The sequence below is a fragment of the Pristiophorus japonicus genome, chromosome 18 (assembly GCF_044704955.1).
Source record: "Pristiophorus japonicus isolate sPriJap1 chromosome 18, sPriJap1.hap1, whole genome shotgun sequence".
Classification (NCBI taxonomy): Eukaryota; Metazoa; Chordata; class Chondrichthyes; family Pristiophoridae; genus Pristiophorus; species Pristiophorus japonicus.
Genome location: NC_091994.1, coordinates 51,960,572 through 51,981,402, shown reverse-complemented (window position 1 = coordinate 51,981,402; position 20,831 = coordinate 51,960,572). Strand labels below are relative to the sequence as shown.

The following is a 20,831-nucleotide window of genomic DNA, read 5'->3' as shown; positions in this document are numbered from 1 at the left end:
CGGATGAGATATTAAACAGGTGGATGTGAAAGATCTTGTGACGCAATTTTGAAGGAGAGCAGGAGTGTTCTCCCCAGTGTCCTGGTCAATATTTATCCCTCAATCAATATCTACGAACAGATGATTCCTTCAATATCCCATTGCTGTTTGAGAGAGCTTGCTGTGTGTAGGTTGGCTGTCGCATTTCCTACATTACAACAGTGACTACACTTCTAAAGTACATCATTAGCTGTGAAGCGCTTTGGGACATCCTGAGGTCATAAAAAGCGCTGCATGAACGCAAGTACTTTCTTCCTATCCACATTCTTCTCTTTATTTCCCTTCACCTGCGCTCCCAGCACTCCCTGTGCCCAACACTGTTCCCTATTGCCATGTTCCCAGACTCGGTCATTGCCTCTATAGAGCTCACTGCTGGGGAGGAGGGAGCCGCCTTCCCTGTTCCCAAGCCCCTGCTCACGTACCTGTCGAGCTGAGTGACGAGGGCTGGAGGGGGAAAGCTTGAGGTAGCACAGCATCTTCTCGCCCAGCCCCATCAGGTATGCCATTCATTCTTGGTATTTCTTCAGGTGCCTTGACCCAAGCTATTCGGAATTTTGCCAAAAGTCTGGAGGCGTGGCTGATGAGTGCGATGAACGGCTTCCCTCAACAGATGGTTCGGACCAAGGTGAGACTTCGTTTGATCTTTAATCCAGCAAACTCGCCATTCAAACAGTTCTCGCCAAGTTCACCCAGTCAGATTGATTTTCATGGAATGAAACTGAATACAATTTTTTAATTGATTTCAAGGGTTTGAGTTAATATTCAAAACCAAATGGGTCCTTGTATTTTTCCTTTCTAATTCTGCTTTACTGTAATCAACGTGGACCCTGTTGCTGTGGGAAAATAAGGTGAACGGCCAAGGTTATAGACAACACTGGGAACATAAATGAGAAGGTAGGTTGGGAAGGAATGGTTGGGTGATACTGAGATTGCGTTGTGGAAAGACTGAGGAAAGTTTAGAAGAATGAGAGGGGATCTCATTGAAATGTATAAAATTCTGACGGGGTTGGACAGACTGGATGCAGGGAGGATGTTTCTCCTGGCTGGGAAGTCTAGAACAAGGGGTCACAGTCTCAGGATATGGGGTAGGAAATTTAGGACCGAGATGAGAATTTTTTTCACTGAGGGTGGTGAACCTGTGGTATTCTCTATCACAGAAGGCTGTGGAGGCCAAGTCATTGAATATATTTAAGAGGGAGATAAATAGATTTCCAGAAACAAAAGGCATCAAGGGGTATGGAGATAAAGCAGGAATATGGTGTTGAGATAGAGGATCAGCCATGATCATATTGAATGGTGATGCAGGCTCGACGGGCCGAATGGCCTACTATTTCTCCTATTTTCTATGTTTCTATATTTCTATGAAAGGAAGGCTGAACTTTCACACTTTATATAAAAAAAAATACAAGAAAATTAAAAGGTTCCTTGTGGGCTCCTTGAACTTTGACATTGTTGTCCAGGGCTGTTCAGGTCTTTGTATTCTTCAGAGCTGTACTCTTAAATAAAATAAAATGTTAACGTTTGTCCTTTTGTCACGTTTCAAGATTTGTAGCTGCTTGTCCATGGAAGGATTTAGGTGTATTTTTATTGAACTAAACTTATCTTGCAATGGATTAAATCTACAGAACAGCCATTGCTGGGGATGTGGTTTAGAATTCAGACACAGCATCAATTCAGATTACTTGTAACGAAGGCGGTTTACTAAAAACATTGCAATATACGTTCACACGAGGTGTTGCAACGGCCCTGCTCACTTGAGCTCAGCAGGAGGGTGGATATTTGATTTGATTGGCAGTTCAGCTAGCCAAGCCCTGGACACCGACCTGGGGAGGAGGGTCGGTCGTCAGTCTGTTGGCATTTTGCCGAACACAGAAAGGACATGGGAAAATGCATAGGCAGCCTGTTTTGGGCTGTCAGAAACCAGCCCTAGAGAGAGTGAGGGTACTCTAATTTCAGGCCCCACCCATTTGAGAGTTTTCCAATTTAAAGAGTGCGTTTAGGCCACTAACAGACAGAGTTGGGAACTTTGTTATTTGCCATGTTACAAGGACTGCCATGAAAATAAGGTGAGATTTATTTTAACTTTTACTCTTTCACTGCTTATGACATACATCATCAGCCTGTTGATTTATATTTGGTTCTGTCCCACTAAAATGTATATCAGACGGGTTTTAGAAGATTGGAAAAGTGCAAGTGGTGGAACATGTGAGTTTATATTATCCAAAGTCATTGTTGCGGTCCTTGGGCACAGTATCGTATGGGCAGTAAAGATAAACCCCTGATCGTAGGGGACACTGGGTCCACTTACAGGAGAGGCCAACGATTCTGAACCCAATAGACTAGTTGGAGAAAACCCCACATTTGTAACACTAGTTATATGAACTAAAGTTTCTCTATTAGCCATTTAAATGGTGAGAATAAAATTATTTGCCCATTTAATTATTGATTTTGGGAGGAGGTACTGACCAAGTCTTTTTTTTAAATAGCAGTGCAGAAAGTGTAACTACCTTCGATGCAATTGGCCTGTAATTAAAGCTGTTTAATCCATCAGCATTATTGAGGAACAAAGCCATCAACTCCTTTTATCTGGAAAGTACACATTGAACATCCATAATATTATCTTGTTGATAGCTCATTCTCATGGAACTAAATTACTTGCATGGACTTCACTCACTGTGCCTTTATTGGCCATTAACTGAGTTTATTTGAAACTTGTTTTGTCCAGCTGAGGATATGGTATGAGGATTGTGATATGTGGGTGTTGGGGAGTGTGGATGTGATGCACTGTGAGCAGTAATTTGCTGACTGACTGATTGCTTTATTGTGTTTTTGAAGGTGGGAGTAGTTAGTGCCTTTGCCCAAACATTGCGCAGGTACACGTCCCTGAACCACCTCGCCCAGGCTGCCAGAGCTGTGCTACAGAACACATCACAAATCAACCAGATGCTCAGTGACCTCAACCGTGTGGACTTTGCTAATGTACAGGTGAGATCTCCCAGCGAGGCTGTTACTTTACATAGAAACATAGAAAATAGGTGCAGGAGCAGGCCATTCGGCCCTTCGAGCCTGCACCACCATTCAATAAGATCATGGCTGATCATTCCCTCAGTACCCCTTTCCTGCTTTCTCTCCATACCCCTTGATCCCCTTAGCTGTAAGGGCCATATCTAACTCCCTCTTGAATATATCCAATGAACTGGCATCAACAACTCTCTGCGGCAGGGAATTCCACAGGTTAACAACTCTCTGAGTGAAGAAGTTTCTCCTCATCTCAGTCCTAAATGGCCTACCCCTTATCCTAAGACTATGTCCCCTTGTTCTGGACTTCCCCAACATCGGGAACATTCTTCCCGCATCTAACCTGTCCAGTCCCGTCAGAATCTTATACGTTTCTATGAGATCCCCTCTCATCCTTCTAAACTCCAGTGAATAAAGGCCCAGTTGATCCAGTCTCTCCTCATATGACAGTCCAGCCATCCCTGTAATTAGACTGGTGAACCTTCGCTGCACTCCCTCAATAGCAAGAACGTCCTTCCTCAGATTAGGAGACCAAACCTGAGCACCATATTCCAGGTGAGGCCTCACTAAGGCCCTGTACAACTGCAGCAAGACCTCACTGCTCCTATACTCAAATCCCCTAGCTATGAAGGCCAACATACCATTTGCCGTCTTCACCTGTTGTACCTGCATGCCAACCTTCAATGACTGATGGACCATGGCACCCAGGTCTTGTTGCACCTCCCCTTTTTCTAATCTGCCGCCATTCAGATAATATTCTACCTTCGTGTTTTTGCCCCCAAAATGGATAACCTCATATTTATCCACATTATACTGCATCTGCCATGCATTTGCCCACTCTCCTAACCTGTCCAAGTCACCTTGCGGCCTCTTGGCGTCCTCCTCACAGCTCACACCGCCACCCAGTTTAGTGTCATTTGCAAACTTGGAGATATTGCACTCAATTCCTTCATCCAAATTGTTAATGTATATTGTAAAGAGCTGGGGTCCCAGTACTGAGCCCTGCGGCACTCCACTAGTCACTGCCTGCCATTCTGAAAAGGACCTGTTTATCCCGACTCTCTGCTTCCTGTCTGCCAACCAGTTCTCTATCCACGTCAGTACATTACCCCCAATACCATGCGCTTTGACTTTGCACACCAATCTCTTGTGTGGGACCTTGTCAAAAGCCCTTTGAAAGTCCAAATACACCACCTCCACTGGTTCTCTCTTGTCCACTCTGCTCGTTACATCCTCAAAAAATTGTAGATTTGTCAAGCATGATTTCCCTTTCATAAATCCATGCTGACTTGGACCGATCCTGTCCTGCTTTCCAAATGCGCCTCTATTTCATCCTTAATGATTGATTCCAACATTTCCCCCCACTACTGATGTCCGGCTAACCGGTCTATAATTACCTGTCTATAATTACTTTGCATCATCTCTTCGTCAGTCCCTTTCCCCACCTTTCTATCCTCATCTCCAACACCAAATACAAACCTTCATGGATTTCTACAGTTCGAGGCAATCCATCCAGCTACCTCTGCCAGCTACCTGCTGCTGGCTGCACTTGCTCACCCTATTTCTCATACCCTCATTTGTAGATTCTCTACCATCTATCCCTATCTCCTCCAAGGTCAACTCTTCATGGCACCCAGCACCTGCTCCCTCAATCCCCTCCCCACCTAATTCTTTGACTGCCCAATATTCTCTACTGGCATCCATGCTTAATACCGCTCTCCTTCAAAAGCCTACTCTTGACACCACCCCCCCCCCCCCCCAAATGTCTCTTATCTCTAGCCTCCCTTTTCAGTCTAAGGTCCTTGACCATGTCAGCTGCCAGCTGTTTGCCCATCTCTTTCAAAACTCACTGTTTGAATTCTTTCAATCCGGCTTCTGCCCATCTGAGTGCTAAAAACACCCTGGCCAAAATCAGAAACAATATCCTCTGACAGCAACCACTATGCATTATCCCTCCTGGTGCTCTCCAATCTCTGCACAGCTTTCGACACAGGTGACCATGCTGTTCTCCTCCATTGTGCAGCCTGGTTGGACTGCACTTGCATGGTTCCACTCTCACTTGTCCCAAAGTAGCCAGTGGATCTCCAGTAACATTTTTTTTCCCCACCCAGCCCTGCAGTCACCTTCAGAGTTTCCCAAGGATCCTTGGGGCCCCTTCCTCTTCCTCATGCACCTGCTGGCCTCGGTGACATCATTCACACACACATATCTATGCATCTCCTTTCTCTCCCTCCCAGACTATAATTGGCTGCTCCTTCAGTCATCTCAGTCCCATTCTTTTAAATTCCCTGCTTAAACCCCATTGCCTATCTATTTTTCTCCCGGCCTTGAAAAGACGCCTTGAAATCCATTTTCCGACCAGGTTATCTCTCCCACCACATCTCGCCATCTGTTCCATGCTTTCCCCTCTATGAAATGCTTAGCAATGTTTTTCGACATTAAAGACACTTGATAAATGCAACTTATTGTTAAAGGCACTAATTAACTGCTGCTTCTCGGATTACTTTTTCCTAATTTCCCTCTTGTTTTACCCTCCCCTCCTCTCCTGGGATGTTTCCACAGTTTCTCGCCTCCTTCCTGCTGCTTGGCAGAGAATCCAGATTGTCGGTGTCTGCGAGAGGAGAGATGACCCATGACAGATTGGTCATCGGAATTCTTTCAACTCAGAAGAGATTCTATATTTTAATATTTCTTCCCGGGAGTTACTAGCTTGGCTGTATAGTGAGAAGCTTAAAATGTCTCCTTTACTTTCTGCAAGAGCTCCTCCCTTTGCTCAATTTGGATTTCAGAGCAAAGCGGATTATAGTTGGGGCCCCTTATTGAGCTAACTAGCTTGGCCATTGGGTAGCTCTATATACAAGATTCACATCACAGATGTTGGCTCAAACTCAGTGTGACTTCAAGACCCAAGAGAGATTCTAGACACTTTATTGTTTTGTAACAGCTTCTTTAAGCTAAGTGAGGAGCACTGATTTATCTATTGCTGTTTTTGCTTATGCTTCTAATATATTAGATAAAGCTGATTTGCAGTGAACATAAGAACATAAAAAATAGGAGCAGGAGTAGGCCATGCGGCCCCTCGAGCCTGTTCCGCCATTTAATACAATCATGGCCGATCCGATCATGGACTCAGCTCCACTTCCCTGCCCGCTCTCCATAACCCCTTATTCCCACATCGTTTAAGAACTGTCTATTTCTGGCTGAAATTTAGTCAATGTCCCAGCTTCCACAGCTCTCTGAGGCAACGAATTCCATAGATCCACAACGCTCAGAGAGAAGAAATTTCTCCCCATCTCAGTTTTAAATGGGCGGCCCCTTATTCTAAGATTATGCCCCCTAGTTCTAGTCTTCCCCCATCAGTGGAAACATCCTCCCTGCATCCACCTTGTCAAGCCCCCTCATAATCTTATACGTTTCGCTAAGATCACCTCTCATTCTTCTGAACTCCAATGAGTAGAGACCCAACCTACTCAACCTTTCCTCATAAGTCAACCCCCTCAGTGGCCTGAGTGATGGGGGTTTGTCAGATTACTTGTGCATCATTCGTAGAGGTCTGTAGTTGCATGTATATGCGGACAATGACGGACAGGAAAAGACCTAATGGTCCATCCAGCCTTCCCCACACAACTAGGGAAAACAAGCTCTTGTTCACCTGGACACTCCCCCATTCATTTACACACACGGTTACATTTCAGTTTCTACAAATTTTAACAGCAATATCACAGTTGAGCCTGATCTTGCTCTTACCCCACATCTACGCACATATATACTTTCACTTGGCCGTGATCAGTAGCACACTGATTGTTTTCTTCTGGTTCAGCTTTAAGTTCACTCAGGCCAGCGACTGCTGCAGTGGAGATGGGCTAACTCAGGATAATCCGCGATTACACTCGGAACTTTCTGACCTGTATGTAGTGATGTATGTGAGCTGTAGTACCACAACAGCAGCACATTTACTAACAAAGCCCTTGCTGTTTTTTTTTAAATATATTTCTCTGAGAAGCAGAATCTTGCGGTATGGGATTTATTTTGCTGTGAATGAAGAGAAAGATGAAGCCATTTCTGGTCAGAGATTGAGGTAGCGAGAGTTAAAACTACTGTTTCACAAGGAGCAAGTACCTGTATTAGCAAAAACATCTAAATGAGAAAACCTGGAAATAGAATAAGGGTCAAGATTGCAAAACCTGGAATCAGGATTAATCGGGGTGTGGCATGCACAAAACACTCCAAACAGAACTGGAGATTTAGAAACTTAATAACGATGGAGGAATGTGATCTAGTAGTTATAACCAAGGCATAGCTTGTGTTTGGACATATCTGTGAACTTAATACGCCTGGTTGTAATATTTTCAGGAGATTTGGGGAGGGGTGTCAGGGTTGGGGTGGAAATGTTGAAGGGTTCTATCGCAGCACTGGAATGTAAGAGGGTGTTAAGACACAATCCATACAGATAAAAATACTATTCTACAATGGAGGTGGGATAGAGGGGAGATCTTCAGGTAGTTCAGAGAGATATGTAAAAAATGTGGCAATAATGGGTGTTTCTAACTCGCCCAAGATGCACTGGGATAAAGGTAATGCTTGTAAGCACAGTGGAGAACACATTTAGAATCCAGCACTGCTTCCACGATCAGTCTGTGCCTAGCCTGATAAGATAAGGACCATTGTTTGATTTAGTTCTTGGAAATGAAGTGGGAGATCAATTAGGAAATAGTGATCCCAGTATAGTTAGGGTCAGCGTAAGAACAGAGAAGGAAAATGAAGAGTCTAAAGGTCACGGTGCTGGATTGGAAAAGGGCAAAGGGTCATACCCAAATTAACTGGGCAGAAAAGTTAGCAAACTAGTCAACCGACTAGTGGAACCCTTCAAAAATAAGAGAACAAAATAAATATATTCCTATGAGGTGAAAGGGGTTGGTGCCAACACTACTAAAGATATGTAAGTAATATAGCAAATGTAATTCAGGCCGATTATCATTCCCTGGTTTTGTTATAACAGGAGCAAGCATCGTGGGTTTGTCAGTGTGAGGAGGGAATGGTGCAACGACTGGAACAGGATTTTAAGATGACTCTACAGCAGCAGAGCTCCCTCGACGAGTGGGCGTCCTGGCTTGATAACGTAGTGAATCAGGTCCTGAAGCCCCACGAAGGCAGCCCCAGCTTCCCCAAGGCTGCCCGCCAATTCCTGCTAAAATGGTCCTTCTACAGGTTTGTAAGCTGACAGTTGCATCCCTTCTGAGCTCTTTGTGCTAAGCTAGTGGAACAGTGGAGTCCCCTGAGGTAGCTGAAAAATTGCTGAATGACCTGGACAATATTTTCAAGTAGGCAGAACCATGGCAGGTGAAAACCTGCTATACATTGGAAGAAAAAGATGGGAGGACATACTTAATATTGTTGAACTCTAGGGAAGAGACTGAAAAAGGTCTGAGAGCTCAACAGAACATGCTCAGTCACTGCAGTGCAGCAATTAAGAGAGTAAACAATATGCTGAGTCTTATTGCCAGATCAGTGGACTAAGTCAGGCCATCGTACTGAAGCTGCATGGTGCTCTAGTCAGGCTGTATCTTGAATACTGTGTTCAATTCTAATTACCGAGGCATAAGGGAGATATAGAAGCCCTGGAAGTGTAGAGAAGCCATGGAGCGGATTCCCAGTGCCGGAGGACTGAATTATGAGGCGAAGGTCGAACAACTTGGCCTCTCCAGCTTCGAAAGGAGCCGAATGAGAGGAGACCTTGGGATAATAATGCAAATGGAATTGAAATGGTTAATCGTGCACATTATTTCAAATTAAATCATAACTACAGGGCAAGGGAACTTGGTACGAACTGGTAAAAAAAGAGGTTCGGGCTGAAGCCAGGAAGACCACCTTCAGAGTGATTGATACCTGAAATGGTCTACAGGTAGAGTAATGGAGGCAAAACTGGAGTCATTCAAGAGGCAATCAGACACTGTAGGGAGAGGAATCACAGGATTCTATGATAGGGTGAGCTAGATGGACTGAATGGGCCTCTCTTAGGTACTTATCTTTGTGACGTATAGTCACCCAGCTACTCCCAAATGGAATTCATGTTAGTAATTATGATATGGTATGTTGAGTGAGCTCCATGTTCAGATCTGATCATCTAAAAGCAATACTCTGGAACAAAGGCACTTGTGTGTTTGAATGCTGCTCACTGAAAATGTGCCCTTTTCCCACCGTCAACCAAGCATCTTGGTTCTGACAGTTCAAACCCAGAAGTTGCAGAATCCTGCAATTGGATCTTTGTTTGAAAGTAAGATTGTGGCGTCACTAGCTTCAGCACCGGCCTCCGGTTAGAAAGGGCGAGAATATCTTATGTAGCCCGTGAGTCTCTGATACTTATGAATCAGTCCCTGGTATTGGTGCTCAAAGAATTCTAAATCTTTACAATGGTCTCAAAGAATATATATATCTAAAAAACTGTTGTCGTCATCATAGGCAGTCCCTCGAAATCGAGGAAGACTTGCTTCCACTCCAAAAGTGAGTTCTTAGGTGACTGAACAGTCCAATATAGGAATTACAGTCCCTGTCACAGGTGGGACAGACAGTCGTTGAGGGAAGGGGTGGGTGGGACTGGTTTGCCGCACGTTCCTTCCGCTGCCTGCGCTTGATTTCTGCATGCTCTCGGCGACGAGACTCGAGGTGCTCAGCGCCCTCCCGGATGCACTTCCTCCACTTAGGGCGGTCTTTGGCCAGGGACTCCCAGGTGTCAGTGGGGATGTTGCACTTTATCAAGGAGGCTTTGAGGGTGTCCTTGAAACGTTTCCTCTGCCCATCTTTGGCTTGCTTGCAATGTAGGAGTTCGAAATAGAGCACTTGCTTTGGGAGTCTCGTGTCAGTCTCGTGTCAGTCTCTGTGTGCAGACACGTGCATCGTCCGAGTACTGTAGTTCGACGACAGAGGTTGAGATGGTCTTGGACCTGGCCTGGAGATGGCGAAGGTTGAACAGGTTCCCACTGGTTCTGTAGTTTAGTTCCACTTCAGCGGGGAACTTGTTGAATGTGAGATGGAGCATTGCAGCAAGGAAGATTGTGAAATCCCTCGCGGTTCACAGTGTCAAAGGCCTTTGTAAGGTCAAAAAAGGTCATGTACAAGGATTGCTGCTGTTCCCTGCATTTTTCTTGCAGTTGTTGCACCATAAAGATCATGTCGGTTGTACCCCGTAGTGGCGAAATCCGCACTGTGACTCCAGGAGGAGCTCGGTTGAGGAGGACTCTAGCGAAGACTTTCCCAGTGGCTGATAATGGAGATTCCTCTGTAGTTGCCGCAGTCGGACTTGTCGCCTTTTTAAAAGATGGTCACGATTACTGCATCTCTGACATCTCCCGGCATGCTCTCTTCCTTCCAGATGAGCGAGATGAGGTCATGCATTTGTGCCAATAGTGCCTCTCCGCCACACTTTAGTGCCTCCGCAGGGATTCCTTCCGCTCCCGTTGCCTTGTTGTTCTTGAGCTGGTGGATGGCCTTTTCTACCTTGTGCAGGGCTGGGGTTTTTCTGAAATAGTGGCGGGTATATGAATTATAAATATATATGAATTATAAAACCATTGTCCTATTTGTTTCCCATCATTTTAAAACTTATGGGAGATTGTCTATGCTGCTTTGCTTCACTCTAAACTTTTAATCTTTTAAATATTACTGATATGAGAATTTATGTTTAAACAACAGTGTGGGTGGCTCTAAGCCTCACCAGTGAAGAAGGTGCTAAGTTCAGTTCATAGTCTGAGCTGGGCAGCTGATCACAGCTGGGGCAGCAGCAGAGGGACCCTGCAAGAAGCCTCAGCACCCTTGGGCTTCGCAGGGAAGGTCATCTAATGACCCTGAAATGAGCTTACGACCACATATCCACGGCATAACTAAGACCGCCTATTTCCACCTCCATAACATTGCCCGTCTCCGCCCTTGCCTCAGCTCAACCGCTGCTGAAGTCCTCACCCATGTCATTGTTACCTCTAGACTTGACTATTCCAATGCACTTCTGGCTGGCCAACCACATTCTACCCTATGTAAACTAGAGGTGATCCAAAACTCGGCTGCCCGTATCCTAACTCGCACCAAGTCTCGTTCACCCATCACCCCTGTGTTCGTTGACCTACATTGGCTTCCAGTTAAGCAATGCCTCAAGTTCAAAATTCTCATCCTTATTTTCAAAGCTCTTCCCCATCTCTGTAATCTCCTTCAGCCCCTCAACCCCCCGAGATGTCTGCGCTCCTCTAATTCTGCCCTCTTGAGCATCCCAGATTATAATCGCTCAACCATTGCTGGCCGTGTCTTCTGTTGCCTAGGCCCCAAGCTCTGGAACTCCCTGCCTAAACCTCTCCGCCTCTCTACCTCTCTTTCCTCCTTCAAGATGCCCCTTAAAACCTACCTCTTTCACCTGCCCTAGTGCCAAATTGTTTTATCCCATAACACTCCTATGATGCGTTAAAGGCGCTATATAAATACAAGTTGTTGTTGTTGCTGGAAAGCGTGTGGATGGTTGGTGAGGACAGGATTGGCCTCGGATGCAAATCCTTCCCCCCCCCCCCCCCAATAGCCGAATAGCTTGCCAGCACCATTTGGACACATGCACAAAGTATGGCGAGTGTGCAAGAGTATTGAGTGCCCATGGAGCCACACCCCAGCAAGATTCAGTGCCTGAGGAGCTGAAAGAAAAGAAAAACTGCCCTATTGAGTTTACGTTTGAAATGACAGTGGCAGCCAATAAACGTTGACCTCTGTGTGTGTGTGTGTGTGTGTGTGTGTGTGTGTGTGTGTGTGTGTGTGTGTCTCCTGTTCCACCTGAAGGAGGCTGCAGTGACGAGAGCTGGTTCACAGGTGTATTTTATATTGTCTGTGTTAAGTTGTTCCCGTAATGCTTTTGTTTCAGTTCCATGGTGATCCGTGACCTGACCTTGCGGAGTGCTGCCAGCTTCGGTTCCTTCCACCTGATCCGGCTGCTTTACGATGAGTACATGTTTTACCTGGTGGAGCATCGTGTAGCCCTAGCGACAGGCGAGACTCCTATAGCAGTGATGGGAGAGGTATGCAAGTGACCAGTGGTGTGATCTTTAACCAGTGTGGGCATGCGGCTGGCTTTGATGGAGGACAGAAAATCTATACATTTTTCAGTTTATTTGGGGAATATTTAATTTTTAAATATTTAATTTGCATTTACATTATGCATAAAAATGTCTCAAAGTGCTTCCCAGAATCATGAAGGAAACTCGTACCAAGCCAAGAAGGATTAGGAGGGGCTAAGCATTGTGATAGTCAAGTCTGGAGGTGACGAAGCCATGTATGAGTGAGTGTTTTAGTGGCAGGTGGGCTGAGCTTGAGGAATGCAGGAGATGTTGGTGGCCAGGGAGGGTGCAATTGATGACGAAGGGACAGGGTTTGTGCCAGGAACCTAAGGTATTAGCTTCAGTCGTTCCAACATTTAATTGGAGGAAATGAGGCTAGATATTGGACAGCATAGAGGCAGTGGGGTGGGGAGGGATAAGGCCAAGAGGTGGTGGGGAGGTAGAGCTGGGTGTTATCAGTGTAATGTGGAAGCTGGCCCCCATGTCCATGAATGATTTGGACGAAGGAATTGAGTGTAATATCTCCAAGTTTGCAGATGACACTAAGCTGGGTGGCAGTGTGAGCTGTGAGGAGGATGCTAAGCAGCTGCAGGGTGACTTGGACAGGTTAGGTGAGTGGGCAAATACATGGCAGATATGGTATAATGTAGATAAATGAGAGGTTATCCACTTTGGCGGTAAAAACAGGAAGGCAGATTATTATCTGACTGGTGACAGATTAGTAAAAGGGGAGGTCCAACGAACCTGAGTGTCATGGTACATCAGTCGTTGAAAGTTGGCATACAGGTACAGCAGGCAGTGAAGAAGGCAAATGGCATGTTGGCCTTCATAGCGAGAGGATTTTGAGTATAGGAGCAGGGAGGTCTTACTGCAGTTGTACAGGGCCTTGGTGAGGCCACACCTTGAATATTGTGTACAGTTTTGGTCTCCTAATCTGAGGAAGGACGTTCTTGCTATTGAAGGAGTGCAGCGAAGGTTCACCAGACTGATTCCCGGGATGGCAGGACTGACATATGAAGAAAGACTGGATCGATTAGGCTTACTGGAATTTAGAAGAATGAGAGGGGAATCTCATAGAAACATATAAAATTCTGACGGGATTGGACAGGTTAGATGCAGGAAGAATGTTCCCGATGTTGGGGAAGTCCAGAACCAGGGGTCACAGTCTAAGGATAAGGGGTAAGCCATTTAGGACCGAGATGAGAAGAAACTTCTTCACTCAGAGTTGTGAGCCTGTGGAATTCTCTACCACAGAAAGTTGTTGAGTCCAGTTCGTTAGATATATTCAAAAGGGAGTTAGATGTGGCCCTTACGGCTAAAGGGATCGAGGGGTATGGGGAGAAAGCAGGAATGGGGTACTGAAGTGCATGATCAGCCATGATCATATTGAATGGTGGTGCAGGCTCGAAGGGCCGACTGGCCTACTCCTGCACATATTTTCTATGTCTATGGATAATGTCACCAAGGGGCAGTATGCAAGTGAGGTCGAGGAGGGAGCCAGGGATAGATTTGGGGGAAGAGAACTGAATATGACTGAGTAGGTTTCAGCAAAGGCCTGGGTTTTTAACTATCTGTTCTGAGAGATTTTTGGGGGCAGGTGAATATATATCTGGGGAAATGTATATGATTGATTTGTCTGAAATTGTTGGTCAGCTTAATAGCAAAACTGTGATGTATTCTCCAAGCAAAATGAATCGGGATAAGAGTGCCAAAGATTGCTAATGCTGTACATTCTGTTTCTCCTAGTTTGGTGATCTCAGTTCTATATCTCCTCTACAAATGGAGAAAGGTAAGGGCTTTCTGACCGTGTGTTGCCTGGGGTATCTGAGCTTCGGGTCTGGGGATTCCCAGTGCTACAAATCCGATGATAATGACAATAGACCTGTGGCAACTGTTGTAGTTTGAACCTCTTAACTAAAGACAAGTATTAAATATTTATTCAGAAATGTATCTGAACCGTCAGCCTTGCTCCCAGGGATATCAATTACTTTGGATAATGGATGGAAGTTCCATTTAATAGCTTACCTAATGCTGTCTTGGTGGGAAGAGGGTGAAAGGGAGTTTATTATCTTATCACATTGATGGGGGGAGTGCGGGGGAGGGGGCAGGAAATTGGTTTTCTTTCGCGTGGTAGCTTGTTCTCAATCGGCCATGTCCCATGAACGGAGATGTAACTTGCATTCCAAAGTCCAGTTCGTGGCATTTTGTGATTCTGCTTTAAATGAATTTTTGAACAGATGACGGGAGTGGGATGGAGAGTGAGGTGGATACCGATTCTAGAGGAGTAAGTGAGCCTCCTGTCAAGCGGGAGCGTGTGGACCTCAACCATTCCCTTCAGGAGCTGGACGTCTCCGCTCACCAGGAACTGATGAATTCAATATAATCTGATCGGACTGAAACGCTCGAAGCCTCCAGCGAAACACACACATCTGTCCAGGACTCCGGGTCAGGAAGAATGACCCAACCCTCCAGGCTTTGGCTGAGGCCTGCTTAAGACCACAGAAAGTAACTGTACAAGGTGCACGCGTTAGTCCCGTGTATTCCACCTCCAGCCCTCGATGGCTGGGTGCAGTGGTGGTCGACATGGCCTTTGACGTTATCAGGGCAGTGATGATCCAGCGGGAAGAATAGTATCAGCCAAAGGAGTCCTTGTCCACTGGAATTAAATAGCTGTAGCTGCTTAGTGTGCAGAGTCCAAGCAAAGTATTTTGCAATGACCGTTTTACCGCTGAGATGAAAATGGTTTAGGCTTTCACAGTCCTGGTTCAAAGTACTGCTCTATTCATTATTGCAGAACCACTGGTGTTGAAACATGAATCTTCAGAGCAAAGATAGCTGGGAGTTTAACTGGCCACTATTTCACGCATGGCAGGAAACTCACACAATGTTCTATTTTTGTAAATAGAAGAAAACCTTAACTTTTATAATTGTTTTTGTATCTTTCTCCCCTCCCCAGTGTCTCGTCACCCCCACCCCCACCCCCACAATCGGGAGCTGACTGTACCGCTCCAGTCTTTCTGGGAATGTGCTTTGCGAGGTTCGATTCCTTTTGTTAAAAAATGTAATTTATCTCTGCATGTGCAAGGAGCTGCAACTGGCCTGTGGAGCTCCACACCTGGCTAGGCCACTTGGAATAACCTGGTTCCTGAAGTGGGCTCAGCGTCCTGTCACCAGAGCTCCTTGACGAGTTGAGTGGGTGGAGGGAGAGGGTTAGCAGGAGGAGAGTTCATTTCCTGCGGCTGGGAGACTGACGAAATGGAATCATGGACTTGTCAACAGTGACAGCTGCCTCTGGTTGGCAACGAGTGTTGAGTGTGAGTTGCATTGACCTATCAGCTTTGCCCAAACCCTCAAACATTAGACACTTTGGTTCTGTGGGACTTACCGTGCAAGCCAGCATTTCTCAGCATGCTGTTACTGAGGGAAAATTGCCTTATTAGATCATTATTTCACCCATTTTCTGGTTAAAAATGAACCTAGCTGCCCAACACATTAGCTAGCGATGAGGTAATTGCTTGCCTTTAGTGGGGTATGGTACAATTTTGCGCATCAGGGATACCAGTACATGCATTACACTGTGCCTTAGGGAAAATACTGGGATATTCGATGAAATGTGCCTGCACTGGTCAGAGACCCAGAGACTGTGAACTAACTTTTAAAACCTGACATTTATACCTATTTTTGCTACTGATGGTTCAGTAACATTAAACATTGCTTACAATTGCAATCGCTAAATATACAAAGTAACCTAAGAAAAGTATGTTGTCTACTTGTCCCTCTAGTTTTGTGTCGTATATTGCAGTTTTAAAAAAAAAATTGATATAGTACTTTGTTAGTGGAAGGAAAATGACTGAGAGACCAGAGCATGGCTTCTGGTGTCTACAGCCTTATTTGTTCTTAAGCAAGGAATTTTGTTTTGATTTCTAGTCAGTAAAAAGTCTGACTGTGATTGAGACCAGATATGCTGACGTCACTGGGACTCGGGAAGGGGACCAACATTTGTGTGGGTTTAAGCTTTGTGCCAAGTACACTGCTCCTCAGCCACTCTTCATTCTTGGATTGTGATTGGATCAATTCCACAAAACCTAAGCATCTTACCTGGGCAGTGGATCCGATTTACCTATAGCACTGCCTTAGAATGGATGAACAAACACGTTTTGTGATCAAGTAATAAGGGTTTCTTTCTTTTCCCTGTCCCCATTTTCCAGGCAAATTTATTTTTGTATGAGGGTACATTCAGAGATTGTCATCCCTCCAGTGAAAGCTGTGCTTATAGATTAGCACTGCTTGGAGAAGCAGGCTCCAGGGTGTGGAGCTGTGTGTCCACACGCACACACATACTCTGGGAGTGTAGGGTACTGAATTTACCTTATCGTCACAAGTGCACTTTCAGTTTATTTACTATAATTGTAATTGTTAAACATTTTCAGTCATTTCCCTGTCTACCTTCTCGCCCATGAGTTTTCGTGAAGCAGCCAACTAGTAATAAAGGCTTTCTTGCTGCCCAAGGGAATCAGCAGACAGTTAGCGGGAGAGGTGGTGTTGCATCACTGGTTAGTGTCTTAATGTTGTAATCATGACATCACGTGCAAAACTGGCAAGTTTTAATGTTTTGAAATGACCAAGTTTGTGTGAAGATCCAATCTTGTCACTTGATCTTGAAGCATGTGTCCGTCTGCAGACTGCGAGCGATTGTATGTTGGTGCACATTCAGTCGATACTTGCTGCTTGTCTCACACCGACTAGCAGTGTTGCCACATGCACCTGGGAACTTAAACCAGAATCATGAAGCCCAGTCTTGCCATGTGGAACTTCTCAATGGTCCTATAATCTGCCATCCACCGTCAGACATTCACTTACTGCTCTCAACTTACTCATGAGATTTTAACAAATGTGCTGGGAATCCATCAGAGACTTGATGGTGATTCCATTTTGTGAAGTTCATCTGCATGACTAACTGATTGTGTTAAATGCAGTTAATAAACCTTTCACCTTTTCTTAAATCCATAAAATCAGACATAGCGGCAATTGCAAACCCCAAAGGTTGTGCATGAACTCAGTGTGACGGTGTAGGAGAGCTAAATGAATATATTGGAGGTGAATAGTGAGCATGGTCTCGTCCTGTTTGTAGAGAGTAGGGCTCTGGACATGTGCATTGTAGTGGCTTAACTGCAACCTACTGGTCTAACTGGATTTCACGTGAACTTTTAGCCCAGCAGTTTTGTTTTGAACCAAAATTTCTTTTTAAATGTTCAATGTTTCTAACCGATTCTTTACCGCTGAAGCTGAGAAAAGATGCATTTCAATGTCATTTTCCAGGGAATAGTTTTGTCTCATCTCTTTGCTTCGGTTTTTAAAAAAAAAAGTTTGGAAAATATACTGATGTACATTTTTTAGATGTATAATCTTATTTTGTAATACCCAAGTGCTCCCAAAACAGGCTCACATTCTTAGTTTTTTACCTGCCTTTGCTGATGATAAAGTTTTCTGTGTTGTAAATTTTTACTTTGTGTAGTACACAGTTTTACAATAGAGCAAAAATTACCCAAGCCAGTTGGCAAAGGGCTTGCTTTGCCCATGATCAATGTGCAAACAATGAAAAGTGCGCAATACCTTTTAAAACTTAAATTCAATTGATGTAGCAGGTTTCTTGGTGCAGTGTATTGGGCTTTGCGATACTGGCCGCTCCGGTTGTACGAAAGTAGGTCATTCAACCCCTCCAACCAGTTCCGCCATTCAATGAGATCATGGCTAACTATCCCAACTCCATTTACCCGCCTTGGTTCCGTATCCCTTAAGACCTTGCCTAACAAAAATCTATCAATTTAGAGATGCTGTTGTGAGTGACAATGCAGTAAATACCACCCCAGGGTACAGTGGCCCACACGCGGGCCAAGTCTGCATGATCAGAGTTATATCCGGTGTCCTGCACTGTACATGGTCTTGCACATGTGCAGTGATGCTCTGGAGTTTGAGCCTTCTGTGGGCCTTGCCCCTGCTAATCTACACTCTGTCCGTCAGACCTGGAGTGCGGCTGGTGATGGTAGGTCATGCACAGCTTCAGTGTAACATGGTGATGCACTTGTACTTGGGGCAGTTTTGCCTCCAACTGTAAAGTGCAGCTTACTGATTCTCCAGCCAGCTCTTGAGCGTTGCAGCTAATTTGGGGCACGACTCAGTAACTTTCCACAGTGCGGCCACTGTGGGCATGAAGTGATTTAAAGATTATACTGCAGCAGGATTCCTGGCAGGTAGCTTAAAAGGTGGAACTTAATTGCAAGATTCAAACCAAGGCTGCTGTTGAAGCTCAACAGTTGTATAAAGTTTCACGCAGTGTGGTCAATGATGTGTTCCACCACAGACCAAACACACACCTCATCCACTCATGGGGATAGAGCTTCAGTGCCAACTGCACACGGGCTGCAACCTGTTCCCGGTGGATTTAAGCCCGAGAGCCAGAATGTGCACTGCGTCTTACTGAGTAGTCTGAGATTGTTTTTCCTCCATTTGCAGATTGAGTCGAGCAATAGAAGCCTGTATTTCCATAATCGTTTAGTGATGCCGAGAAATCCACTGTTAACCCCATGGCACGACAGGCAAACTCCCTGGGGTGCTGAGTGGCACAGGCGCATAGCTACATCAAATCCACATCATTTTCTCTCCTTCAATGCCCAAGCCCCCACCCCGGGATGGTGCAGCCTTTAACATGATGCTGAACTTTGGGTGAAAGGCTGAATGACCTCTCACTGTAGCACAGTGTGTGAGTGGCGCACCACTCTATACGGTGGGCAGTAATAGTAACCAGTCAGCCCTTCCTATTTCATTCATTCCACTCATGATTTCCTACAGTGTCGGATATTTCCCCCTCAGTGGAATTTGTTTTATTGACATCAAACCATCTGAAATATGACTAAAAATAAGTAAATTTCAATAAGAGACTGGAGCAGAGAACAGTGAACACCTCGGTTTGCCCCAGCAGTGGCCTGGGCCCCTCAGCTTGCCCCAACAGTGGTCTGGGCCCCTCGGTTTGCCCCAACACGCAGTAAGTTCTCGGCCATGCACAGGGCCATTGGTGCCCAGGATAGAGCCTTCACATTGGATAAGAATCTGTCTCATATAAATGCAACCTCCAAAAATTGAAATTTGATTTATTGGAAACAACTCAATTGAATGATTTAAATACTGAAGCATGTACATTGCACACCTGGATAAAGCACTAGGGTAATCTTTACTCACAGTAGCAACCTGTGTCTTTTTGTTATAAACCAAAAGCCTTTACATGAATAGTGTATTTACTCTGTGTTCCTGCCTCTGAGTAAAATGATAATTGCATTACTGAATTATCAAGGCAAGAAAACCTGTGTGTTGTCAACTGGTCAACGAGGTACCTGAATTAGTTTTAACTCCTCCATTCTGCGGTGTCTCACTGGGATAGGGATTGTTTTAAGATGTATAGATTCTCTGCTGTTTGCATATTCTGTGTATTTTTTTAATTGTAAAACTAGGAAGTGATTCCAGTTACCTGTTTTTATTCCTTTCATAAGCTGTAGTTTATCATACCGAGTGACCTTGGTGAGTCCAACTTGCAGGATGGAACTGGTTAGGGTTATCTGTAATATGTGTATAAATTGATGTAAAAAAATGAAATTCTTTAACATTTTGTGCATTGTGATTATTACTGTTGGTTTAAAGCTTTTTTGAGATTTGGTACAAATAGAATCGCCTAAGGAAACTTTCTGGGTTTTTTGTGTCATCATTCATAAACTATCCACTTGAGACACTTTGATTTCCCTTTCCATTTCCAGTGTCAGCACACTCACCTCTTAGTCAGAAGTTTGTGGGTTCAAGTTCCAGTCCAGACAATTCTAGGCTGACACTCCAGTGCAATACTGAGGGAGTGCTGCACTGTCGGAGGTGCCGTCTTTCAGCCCCAGCTCTTTCAGGTGGACGTAAAAGATCCAAACGATATTCCTTTCATCACAGAATCTTACAGCACAGAAGGAGGCCTTTCTGTTCATAGTGCCACAGACTCTCTCATTCTTTCCCTGCAAATCTTTCCTTTCCAACTTCCATCTGAAGGTTACACTTGGGGAAATATGGGTTGGTAAATGACAGCCAGTATGGATTTATTAAAGAAAAATAGTGTTTGACCAAGTTGATTGAATTCTTTGCTGAAGTAACGGAGAAGGTTGATGAGGGTAGTGTGGTGGATGTTGTGTATATGGACTTTCAAAAGGCGTTTGATAAATAATAGACATTAGCAAAATTGAAGCCTGGGGGATTAAAGGGACTGTGGTAGTGTGGAAATGAAATTGGCTACGGTACAGAAAGCAGATAGTAGTGATAGAATAGTTGTTTTTCAGACTGGAGGGATGTGTGCCTTGGTGTTCCTCCCCTGCCTCAAGGGTAGGACCACTCCTTTTTGATATATATTAATGACCTGGACTTGCAGATGATACAAACCTTGGAAATGTAGTAAACAATGAGGAGGATAGTAACAGCCTTCAGGCGGACCGAGACAGACTGGTGAAATGGGCAGACACATGACAGATGGAATTTAATGCAGAGAAGTGTGAAGTGATGCATTTTGGTAGAAATAAGGAGGAGATCCAATATCAACTAAATGATACAATTTTAAAAGGGATGCAGGAACAGAGAGACAACTCTTTGAAGGTGACAGGGTAAGTTGAG

The 20,831-nt window shown here is 44.8% G+C and overlaps 1 protein-coding gene across 3 annotated transcripts in view; it reads left to right on the top strand.

The window, feature by feature from the left end:
* The window catches only part of LOC139228723 (DNA-binding protein RFX2-like), a 108,171-nt gene extending 88,371 nt beyond the window's left edge, over nucleotides 1-19,800 (top strand). For all 3 annotated transcript variants that reach the window (XM_070860012.1, XM_070860010.1, XM_070860011.1), the window contains exons 13-18: nucleotides 567-664; nucleotides 2,875-3,024; nucleotides 8,057-8,265; nucleotides 11,948-12,101; nucleotides 13,887-13,929; nucleotides 14,378-19,800. In XM_070860012.1, coding sequence (XP_070716113.1) covers nucleotides 567-664; nucleotides 2,875-3,024; nucleotides 8,057-8,265; nucleotides 11,948-12,101; nucleotides 13,887-13,929; nucleotides 14,378-14,523 — 800 coding nt within the window. In that variant the 3' untranslated portion in view covers nucleotides 14,524-19,800. The remainder of the gene's footprint in view (nucleotides 1-566; nucleotides 665-2,874; nucleotides 3,025-8,056; nucleotides 8,266-11,947; nucleotides 12,102-13,886; nucleotides 13,930-14,377) is intronic.
* The last annotated feature ends 1,031 nt before the right edge of the window (nucleotides 19,801-20,831 follow it).